Consider the following 12,245-nt stretch of genomic DNA (forward strand, 5'->3'; position numbering starts at 1 on the left):
AGGTGACTTATTTAATACGTTTTTATTTTTTTATTTTTTGATAATGAGTACTTGTATGATAATCTTTTAATATAAGTGAATGGCATGTTTGGGAAGTGTTCAAATAAATTTGGTAACACTTTACAAGAAGGTTCATTATGTAACATTATTAACTATAGTTAACATGAACTAAGAATGAACAATACATCTAAAGCATGTTTTAACCTTTAACATTTACTTATACATTAGTAAAATCAAAGGTTGTATTTGTTAACATTAGTTAATGCACTGTGAACTAACATGGACAGCTGTATTTTTATTAACTAACATTAACAAATATTAATAAATACTGTAACAAATGTATTGACCAACGTTAGTTCATGTTAGTTAATACATTATGTTAACTAATGAACCTTATAGTAAAGTATTACCATAAATTTGAATGAAAAGCACAAAGTATTTTTTCCCCATCAGAAACTGGAATTTCCTGATTTTTTAAATAGCATTTTGTGTCATTACATATTAGGGTTATATTTATTGTATTTTTAAAATGTATAATATAGTCTTTCAGATATGATATAAATAGATGCATATCATGTAAATACATGTTTATATTTAGCCTACATAAACATGATTATTAGGCTACGTCTGCATTGTTTAAAATGCTTTGGGCAATTTTCATTATAATTAATTAACGTTTCTAGCTAAAATAAAACGTGTGCTTTGTGCTATCTTGTTAACTTTACTATTACGTATAGGCTTTATTTACTTATATAGTATCTTATAATAGTAAATTAAGCCGACAACATTAGCGTCCTCTTGTGGATAGATATGCGTATTCAGTCAGACTATCGTGTCAACACACTCGTTGTTTGCCTCAAATGTGTTAAATACCATACACTTTGTATACACTGTATCATCTAAACAGATCCTTTACCACGCATGAATGCACACATGGCGCGAATTTGTGCCCGAAGACTCCTGGAGAATTCGAAATTCGAAATATCACTGTTACTAGGAAACGCTATCTGTTCATCAACAAAGGGGAGGTGTGTTGTGTCAGGGAATACGTTTACAGTAAGACAGTATATCTGGAAGAGTAGAGAGAGAGAGAGAGAGAGAGAGAGAGAGAGAGAGAGAGAGAGAGAGAGAGAGGGAGGGGGGGAGGGGAAGAGCATGTGTACCAGGAATAGTATTACTGACAACCTACCCTTACTGGAAGAACCCTGGGCGGAGCCAAACTAGAACATGACGAGGAGGCCACTACAAATAACACAGGAGTTCTGCACACCAGCGAAGAGAAACACTAACTTCTCTTAACGAGACACGAGTTGAGTTGAGGAGCGAGAGAGAGAGACACACTTACTACTGTGGATATTACAAACAGTTCTCATCTATCTAAAGAGACTCAAAGGTAAGAGAGGTTTTCAGAATATATTCTTGGTAAACTAATCAGAGTGCCAGCTCTGACTTTACACTTAAGACATCTTTTTATTGGCTTAACTTAATAATTCTTACTCCGAACAATACTTTGGTTACACTTTATTTGACCATGTCATTGTTACATATATTACATGTAACGACTCTAAATTGTGCATTATTACATTCAACTAACCATAAACTAAACCAAACCCTAATCCTAACCCTATAGTAAGTACATGTAGTTCGTTAATATTACTCAGTACTGACAGTGTAACAAAGACACCTTAAAATAAAGTGTAACCCTTTATTTTAAGGTGTTCGTGTAACAGTGTAAAATACATGAGTAATAATAATTAACTTTATGTACTTACTATAAGGTTTGGTTAAGGTTTAATTGCATGTAATTATACATAATTTATAGTTACTACTACAGACTCTACATGTAACATGTGTACACTGTAAAATAAAGTGTTACCGACACTTATGTTCAGCCAATATAAGGAGTAAGAGCTATTAGCTAATTATTTTCCAATTTTGTCCAATATTTTTTGTACTTGGATAAGTTGGGTATCTTCACTACATGTACTTCAATCTGCAATGAAAGAACAGCATCAAATGTCTTGGTTTGATGACTGGCTTCAAACCCCTACCCCATTGACTCATTGAACGTGTGTTTCCTGTGGTACTCATCAAAGTCTTTCTCCACAGGCTCCTGCTACCCTCTTTGAGAGACTCACGCCATGGTATCCCACAGCAAGTTTGACAACGCAATGAGCAGCAGCCTTTTTGAAGCAAGCATGCGGCTGCCGTCTCACCGTTACAAAACCTTCAGCTCCAAGCTGCAATACCAGATGGTGCAACACGCCATCCGAATGCTCCAGGAGAGCGGCTTCTACTGGGGGTCCATCAGCGGAAAAGAGGCCAACCACCTGTTGAACTCGGAGACTAGCGGGACCTTTCTGGTCAGGGACAGTTCGGACAACCGGCACTTCTTCACGCTTAGCGTCAAGACCGAGTCGGGCACCAAGAACTTGCGGGTTCAGTGCGACAACAAGTCCTTTTTCCTGCAGACAGACTCCAAGAGCGCGCAGTCCGTGCCACGCTTTGACTGCGTGTTGAAGCTCGTCCATCACTACATGCCCTCGCCCAAAAGCAACCTGTCAATTGGAAACTCAAGAAGCGCGTACTACATCTACACAGGGGGGGAGAAGATCCCTCTGGAGCTTTTAAGACCCCTACCTTGCATAATGTCCTCCCTGCAACACCTCTGCAGGAAGACTGTGAATGGACATATAGAAGTTTCTGACAAGAGAGAGCAGCTGCCACAACAGCTCAAAGACTTCCTTCAAGAGTACGATGCTCCCATTTAAACAACTGCTAGCTGATAGAGATGCACTGATCTGTGAGCTACGGTGAATGAAGAAATGAGGGAGCCGAAGCTAGTCGAGACCCAAAGGCCCTCGGAGGCTTGATGGGCCAAAGAAGTATTGAACTGTTCATGAGTACATGGAGTTGGCGGGTACTGATGGATTCTCACGTGACTGATCCCCAAGCCTCGTTCTTGCCAGTGAATGGACATTTGTACTGTTCCCTCGCTTGTACCAGTGCCAGTATCTGTGGGCACCAATCACTGCCTCTGCGCTGCCCCGAATCTGCAGGGAGAGACAGAAAGCCATTTAACCGAAACCAGCCGCCACCGCCTTCTTCCAAGTAAATATTTGTGCCTTTCAAGGGAAAAAGGAAGAAGTGAGTAACAGCATAGCACTGAGGCACAAGCTGTTGAGAAACGACTTCTGGCTGGGAACAAAAGAGTCAAAGCAGTTCGGATAAAACACACCAGGACTGAACATGTATAAAAACGGACTTGTACTTGAAAGAGCGACACTTTGAAACAAAATGTATGTGTGTTTGTAGAGTGACGTTTGTGTTTGTGTCGGGAGCAGTTTAAACGACACTGCTTGTCATTGAATGTATTAACATTACATGAGTGGTCTGTGTCTAAAAGATCGCCCATGTTTCACCTTGTCATACAGAACACTGTTTACATATATGAAGATCGGTTATCTTTTGTAAGGACATCTCAACCATGTTGGTGATGTTACGTATTTATATTTATATAGAAAAAAAGAACATTTCAATAATTTATTAAAGAGCACTATTTTTGTACAAATGTATTCCATGTCTTGGGTTTTTCATTTCTCAAATGGTTGAAAATGTTTTAAATAGTTGTAGATGAATCAGAACTGACGGCATCTATGATTCAGATTCCCGCAGCTCTTCTCCTGGAAGAGTTAAAAGTTGATTCAGAGATATTCACTTTAGCGAGCGGGAATGATCCTCCCCCCGCTCTCTCCGACAAGGCTGTTCCAGTAAAACTTTGACTGATATGGGGAAGCTCAGGATTACAGTCAATGTTTTACTCACTATTTAAAGGAACAACCTTGGACAACTGAGTAGATATAATATGCGAAGAGAGATAAGCGGTTATATTGCAATTAAAAGGTAATTACATATGATAACATTTTATGGGTACACTTTATTTTAAGGTATCTTGTTACTCTGTAACTACATTTAAGTACTGAGTAATACATTTACTTAGTATTGGGTTAGAGTTTGGATTGGTTTAGTGTTAGTTGCATGCAACTATGCATCATTTAAAGTTATTACTATAGTAAGTACATGTAACATGTAACAATGATACTAAAATAAAGTGTTACCCATTTTATTTTCGGGTTACACTTAAGTTCGATGGTCTACTTTAGACATTTTACTGACTATAAGTAACTTTGCATCTATGCCAACTTATTCAATCTTATTTTCTTTTTATATAAAGTACGTAATCAGATTATATCCACATTTTAAGCCCAAAAAGGTTACAAAACATTTAACAGTCAATAGCTTGAACACACCTACTCGTTCCTTTATTGTTACTATTCTCTAGCAATAGTAAGTCATCAACTATGAAATAAAACAAATTGAATTATGTAGTGACTAAAACTTGTAGCTTACAGCCCATTTATATTTGTCTAGAAAACTAATTTCAAGCATGTAAGCAGAAGCCTTTAGATCAAAACTTATAATAAGAATCATTAATTCAGTCAAGTGTCCACAGCTTTGACAAGTGTGTGTGTGTGTGTGTGTGTGTGTAGTAACAGCTGATCTCTTTATCTCTGAGTCTAGCTTTACTCGGTAGAGACTGTGACAAAAGGGAAGAGGTGTGACTGTTTCGAAGTCTTTTGAACTTGAAGTCTGCTGGGAAACCAGTCAGATTTGTAAAGTCACGCTATGTGTATGTAGTGTACTTAGACAGCTGGGGAGTGTGTGTGAGGGGTTCGTCTGAGAATGTGATAAAGACTTATTGTATTTGTGTGAGTAAGAGAATGCGTATGTGACAATCAATGCATAAATATGACACAATGAGGAAAAAAATCCATTCGTATCAGAGTTCATACCTTGATGAAGCTTTTAACGCTGACATTCAAACTTGTGTTTTGGTTTCATGCTGTGCTAAATTATCCCCTTCCAGAACTATTACAGAGTTTTGCAATAAAACACAAACCAAATGCTTTAAGGTCACCCCCATGGAATTATCACACAAAATTATAAATCTCGAGTATTGGTCGAGAGAAAAAAAAAAAAAAAAAAAACACCAAAGAGAAGTAAGTTGCTTCTGACAAACAGACAGTTCTGTACATTTTGTACTCACAACCCTTTGCCTCTTTCTTCTTCCTGCTACACTGACGTTTACAGTAAAGCGAGAAAACTACACACCTGTCTCACAACACATGAGAACAATGAGAGCTGTACCGAGGAAACAGTTTCATACCAGCCACACAAAGGCGTGCAACCACGCATGTGCAGAACAAACCTTTACCAGAGCTCAATGATAGTCAGCTGTTTGTCTGCAAATTCTCTCAGCTGTAAATATGCAGTGTTAGGGAAAGCTAGTTAAAAAGTAACTTATACTTCCTTAAAAGTAACTAATTCTGTTACTTTTTATAGAATGTAATGTGTTAGATTACTTTTGCGTTACTTTTTCTATTTTTAAACTTGCGTTACTTATTTGAAAAAGTAACTTAAAAGCAGAGCTGAGTAGCAACTGATTACATGTAATCTGGATTACGTAATCAGATTCCTAAAATTAAGTACTTGTAATTAGATTATATTACATTTTTTAAATAATTGTAATCCGAATACAGTTACTTTTTTATTGATTACATGATTACATGTTATTCTCACAACAGCAGTAAAATATTCATAATTCATTGATTCTCCCTGCTACTTATCTTTTATCTTGTAAATGTTCCTTTCTAAAAACACAACTGCTTGTATATGTTCAGAAGGTCTTCCGGGTTTGTGGAATCGTAAACACTGACCAGAAAATATTCAGCATATCGCTGAAAACTGAGAACTGCGCAGCAATTGAACACTGAATTTAAAGAAATAAGTGTTTTCTCAACATTGCATATCTAATCATCACTCAGTTTCAGTGAGTTATTTAACCATGCGTCAATGTCTTTCACACACATTAAAATGTACAAATTCACGTCATTTCATATTTACATGCAATTCAGGGATTCCCCAACTTTTCTTGTCAGCTGAAATTTCTTTGACTTAATATATCTACTTGAAATACCCCCTGAGATTTTAATTTGTAAGTTAGGTCAATCATAAAATTCAGTCAATAAAAATAACATAATAAGTTCATAAGAGTCATAAGTTCACGGTTCTCTGATGTCAATGGTCACATGACATGCAGGCAAACAAATAAAGAAAAGTAATCTTTTTTAGTATTGTTTTAATTATTACTATTATTTTTTAATAAAAAAAATGATTTAATTACTAAGTCCCCTAAGTCCCCTACAGTGCATCACAGACCCCAGTCTGGGAAACCTTGACATAATGTAATATATTTCTTTCTCTTTGTATTTTTATATCAATATGATAAAATATTATTTTACTCAAATCAAAGTAATAAACAAATTAGGCCAAAAGTAATCTAAAAGTAATCCAAAAGTAGTCCGTTTATATTACCTTAAATGTGTATTGTAATGGATTACGTTACTAACTAAAAATTTTGTCTTGTAATTTGTAATCAGTAACTGATTACAATTTGTAAGTAATCTACCCTCTGTTTAAAAGTAATGCGTTACTTTACTAGTTACTTGAAAAAAGTAATCTAATTACGTAACTCGCGTTACTTGTAATGCGCTACCCCAACACTGTCAATGTGTGCTGCCGACAATGTGTTTGCTGCACCCTCATTGATAATAAAATAAAAAATAAATACCATGAAAGATAAATAATGAACACAAACTACAAAATTCATGCTGAATTTGTACTTCTCAAGTCAATCCTCCCAGTGACCTTTGATTTTAGATTTGAAACTGAAAGTTTTACATTATTTGAAGAAAGGGTTGTATGCAAGTATGCTGAACTCCTGTCAAGGGGTTATGGGTGTTTTCCAGGGAACAGCTATGCTGTTTCTAAGCAGTGTTGCCAATTATTTTCAATGGAAAGTAGGTAAAGCCTGCTCAGAAAGTCTCTAAGGTTACATTTACATTACATGGTTTGATTGTTTTCCTCTCATGTGGCACAGATCGGATATGACCCATGAACTTGTAAGCAGAAAAAATATCAGATATTCTCCGATCGGTTTAAGGCCTCATTCATATGTGGAAATAAATCTGATATGAATCAGATACATGCATTTGCATTTGCACCTGTCATGTAAGCAACTAGTTGCTTTTTTGATAAAAAGTCGCTTACGGGGTGTGAAAAGTCTCTAAAATCACTAAATTTGGCATCAGTTTTGCTAAGATGTTCTCATTGAGTTGCTAGGTCTCGCCCTCAGGTCTCTGTGATATTCTCGTCTCTAGATGTGGATCAGTTCCCTCTTTCAGTGGAAGTCTATAATATAATTTTGCCCATTTTATTGTCCACTTAGGTAAATTAGAGCACGCCTCTCTCTAAAAGAGCCAAATGAGTTTGGAACAGAAGTTTAACGCTGAGGATTAAGGCTGTGTTCAAATCTAACCCAATAGCCAGCACTACAAACAGTTGTTTTTATTTTCAGTTGCTGTGATAAAAAAAAAAACACAAAAGATCCTTTCATGAGGTTGCTATTTTTCAGTTCTAAGCCAGCGGCCAGAGCTTTCCAGTGTACTCGTAATCAAATGTGAAATTCTCTAGTAGCCCGGGAGTGATCATGTGATTCCACAGAACTTCTTTTGTAATTACACAACAGTGAGCTGCGATAGAGGCTTGCTGTCGTAAACACTTCACGACGTCTCTTGCTTTTTCTTTTTCTCTCTTTCACAAGACGTGTGCCACCCTGCTTTTGTCTTTCCTGAGCTCAACGTGTGCTGCCTTGACAGGGCTCTTTTCTTAAGAATTAAGGAAGTTGTGGATTTAAAGAGAACCCATTCAAGGAAGTAAAAAAATGACACTAAATCAAATGTAAGTAGGACTAAAATATCAGAGTTGAATTTCTCCCCAGCTAAGTGGAAGTATGAGGCTAAAATGATTCATCGACGACAAATATTAAGGAATTTACCAAAAACTACAGAAAAGAAATAGCAGGTTGTTAAAGTAGTGCAGCACTTTCGGTAACACTTCATTTTAAGGTGACGTAGTTACACATGCACTTACTGTAATAATACCTATAATAAGTAACTAAACCAAACCCTAATCGTAACTCTATAGAAAGTACATGTAGTGCATTAATATTACTTGTTATCAACTTTACAACAGATGTCACAACTTCCCAGAACACTTATCTCAGATGTCTATGAAAATAAAGCGGTGCCTTTATGGACACTTGTGATAACCAGTGCTTACGACATGAAGGGCTATAGTAAAATGAGAAGACGCCATTCGCGATCAGAGGGACGTCCCCTTACAAGCACCTCTTTGTCATTTTTCTCTATTTGCAGCTGTGGAGCTGCGCTTTTCCCGTATGACGATAGGGAAATGATGTAATCTCTGTGCAGAGAAGCGGCTGTGAAAGGGTTGGCGTCAATATTTCGAAAGCCTTGAGCTCTGTCTGTAAACGACTGGTTACTGCCCAAAAATGTACAGGTTTAAACACACTGTTCCAAACAGACTCATAATCCAAGAAACATCACAAGTGCTTGTTTGGCATGTTTCTGTGATACAAGCGCAGCCAGTGGATAAGTGGAGTGAGTCATGCAGGGCACGTCTAAGTCCTACTCATACAAGTGTAATATGTAAACACACCTTCATATGCATAATCACACTCATTGTGCTTATAGCCTAGGACTATGACTACTTTAGCCATGTGAGGACATGTTACAGAATGATATAACACCCTGGACTCTCAGTGACGCAATGACATTTCGAGACTTTCTTTTTAATGCGTTTACAGGGCAACATATACAATGTAATGTTTTAATTCAAATAAAGTTACAGAATAATAAAACTAGAGGTGCATCCAAATTCTTAAAGGCTCACTGGAGTGCCTTGAAAAGCGCATCATTATTCAGTGTGTTGATGTAATTTCCACTGAAACAGGAAGGGGGGGGGGGGGGGGGGGGGGTCAGTTCTAAACATTCTCAAATCAACATATACTTTGCTTGATAAAGAAAATGACTCAAGGCGGTTGAGTTCACGAACTCTCACGTGACGTATGGATGCCACATTAAAGCACTCCAGACACAATAACGCGTCCGCCATCTTAGAACAGTCAACATTTCAGATGCTGTCATCACTCGCAGTAAAATTCTATGCTTTTTCCAAGATGCCACAGCATTGCTGGTTTTAAAAACTGTAAAGATTTAAATTCCCGAAGAAGTGGGATAACCTTTCACTGGTGAGAATGTGTTGGTTGGTGTTTTTATATGTATTTACTAATTATTACAGGTAATTTTTTTTTATATATTTTGTTAGCTAACTCCATCTTGTTTTGTGTTAATGATAAACTAAATCCTGTGAAAATCCCCTGCTGAAGTCAATTGCAAATATAGATATTCATACATGTGCATAACTACGGTTGCAGATGCTCTTGAGTGTTGATGGACCAGCTTTGACTGTTCCAATATGGCGGACGACTAACTTATAGCGGCCCATAGAAACAGCCGCTAATCTATATATATATATATCTATGGTATGTATATATTTCTATGAATGGGAAGGTCACGCACGACGTAGGCAGCAAGAATCATCCCATTGTCTAGAGGATTTTACATCCAGGATACACCCACGAACGGATCATTTCTAACAATAAACTGAGACAAATACTTATATCCAGCAATGAATATTTGTTTTGGGCAGCACTCCTTCTCCTCATTTGTAAACAGTTCTTGGCGCATATGTCACGCGAGAGGTTGTGAACTCGGAAGTCTTGTAAACGCCATTCGCAGAGCTGGACAAAGGCGAGCATCTGTTGATTAAAAGTAAAAAAATAAAAATAAAGAAATTGAAGGATAATTAAAAAAAAATTCTGAAAGTGTCTGATCGTTTCGCTAGAAAATATGTCAGCTGTGGTTGTGTGGAGCCCTTTGAAGCTACCAAAATATGGATTTTGGACTGTAAAAAAAAAAAAAAAATCCCTTCGTTTGAGGAAATAAATTCATATACATATAGGATGGCCTTGGGGTGATTTAATTATCAGGAAATGTTCATTTTTGGGTGAACTATTCTTACACACTTCCCGGACAAAAAAAGTCCCCGTTTGGATTTAAATAGGCAAATGCTTGGAGTCTATGACTGGATCCTTTTTGTAGTGATTATTATGTTTCTAGCATGTTATATGTTTGACAACAGTTCTTCTAACTCGAATTGATGGAGCGTGTAGCTTTTCATTTCTTAAACAACCATGTAGGAAGACACATCATGGCCAAATTCCAGGATCACAATGTCAAGATTCATCAGGCTCAGATTGTGTAAGAATGGGAGTGAGGAGCATGAAGAATCATTTTCACACATGAATCGGCTCCTCTGAGTCTAGACATTAAATTCGTTGAAAGTCTTTGGGATGTGCTGGAGGAGACTTTACAGAGTGCTGGACTCTTGCATTGTCAATACAAGATCTTGACCAAAAATGTATACACCTCTTGATGGAAATCAACATTTATTTCCATCAAGAGGTGCATACATTTGTGACGACGGCCAAAACACATAAAAAGTGTTCAGTTTTTAATTGAAAACTGTGTTGTGTAAACAGCCCCTATAGTTGTGCTGAACAGTTTATCCCCAGGAGCAGGATTGAAGACATCTGACTTATACTGTCACATTTCAAACAAGTCCATGATCTCTATGATATGTATCTCCTCCAGTCTGTGAGATTTTCCAAGCGATGTAAAGTCAGCGGGCAAAATCGTAAGAATCACAATCCTCAGCACTATTTGTTACATGCCAAAGATTTTCTTTTGCTAACCTTATAAGCATGAGCAGTTAAGCATGAGGACTGCATTCCTCAGTAAGTAAGCTAATCTTTCTCAAAGAGCACTTCTCTGAAATGGCTAAAATGCTCTCATACAGGATGTTACTAATCTTGATTACGAACTATCTTAAATGACATTACAGCCCTGTGCATATCTGTCAGCATTGCTCAATATGAAGCCAAAACGAGCACTGCAACATCCTGCTCACAACAGCACGCTAAAATAGCAGCGCAACAGAGTTCATGGAAACAGTGAAAAGCGGATGACATCATGTGTATTCTTATCCTAAATGAGGAACAATTTGCATAACTTGTAAAACAATGGAAAAACTATTTATACTTCAGAACAAGTAGATAAGCATGTTACAATTCTATAGGTGGCATGTGTTTCAAGTTTCCATAGAACGTTGGATGCAGTTTTTGGTTTGAGACTTGAGAAAACGGCAATTGTTCCCACTTTGTATCTAAAACATTTAAAAGGTGTTTTCCCTCTAAAGGCCCAGCAAAGTGTTCCCTGATTCAGGCGAAATTCAGGGGGAACGAAGGTAAAAATACCAGACAGACCAGTCAGAAGCCCTGAGGTGATTTAGTTCTTCTTCGGAGTTCTGTTGTTTTGATTTTGAACAGAGATAAAGAGCTCGCAGGAATCCCCGGCGCTCCAGTGGAACTGTGACAATAGATTCCTTACCCATCTGAGAGAATATTTCTATTTTTAATGGCAGAAACAGTAATGATAGCTTCAGGGCAGACAACCGCATCAGCTGGTTTGGATCTGTGTTTCACAGAAATACATAATTAGCACTGAGGACATTCAGTACCTTATTAGAAGCAAGTCATGTGTTGCTATTACGTAATGACCACACCTCACTACTTCTGAGCTGAGCATTTACATGGCATTTGAGTTTTAACCAATGAAAGCAAATGTATTATCTCATTACACAAAACATTTAGGTAATTAAATAGTAATTTCACATTGTTATGTCATTTAAGACAACACAATGTTGAATTGAGCTATTTTAAAGATGACAAGCTGAATCGGGAACCGCATACTAGTATATTACTCGTACTATGTTTACCATATCTTTCTATGACAGAAATAGCAAGTATGCTAGTAAGTGGTTCCAAATTCAGCATGAGACAGTTAACAATATTCCGATATTAAGCCAATTAAAACAATACTCTGATTAAGAAACTACTATGTAAACAGTGATTTCTGATTACCTTAATCCGGCATACTCGAAGTAAACACAAGTAAACACTTAAACTGTTGATAAGGAAGGAACGTCGGACGGCGTGGCATGGTGACTTAATTGCGTGTGCCATTAATCGATCTATGTTCTATACATGTAAAACAGGAAAGGAATATAAAAGCAACTCATGTAAACACCTTAACCAGAATATTTTCTTATTCAGAATAAGGTCAATAAATCAGATTACTGCT

General features: G+C 37.1%; 1 protein-coding gene across 1 annotated transcript; it reads left to right on the forward strand.

Annotated features, from left to right (window-relative positions):
* The first annotated feature begins 1,263 nt into the window (after positions 1–1,263).
* Positions 1,264–3,575, forward strand: socs3a (suppressor of cytokine signaling 3a). Its single transcript, XM_084413775.1, has 2 exons — positions 1,264–1,393; positions 2,110–3,575. Exon 2 carries the CDS (start codon positions 2,142–2,144, stop codon positions 2,769–2,771), a length of 630 nt encoding a protein of 209 aa, XP_084269901.1. The 5' UTR covers positions 1,264–1,393; positions 2,110–2,141; the 3' UTR covers positions 2,772–3,575.
* Positions 3,576–12,245: the final 8,670 nt, after the last annotated feature.

The sequence above is a fragment of the Rutilus rutilus genome (genome assembly GCF_951802725.1).
Source record: "Rutilus rutilus genome assembly, chromosome: 1".
Classification (NCBI taxonomy): domain Eukaryota; kingdom Metazoa; phylum Chordata; class Actinopteri; order Cypriniformes; family Leuciscidae; genus Rutilus; species Rutilus rutilus.

What these genes read in the sequence shown, in the direction of transcription:
- socs3a (XM_084413775.1), top strand. Translation starts at nt 2,142, where the DNA reads ATGGTATCCCACAGCAAGTTTGACAACGCAATGAGCAGCAGCCTTTTT.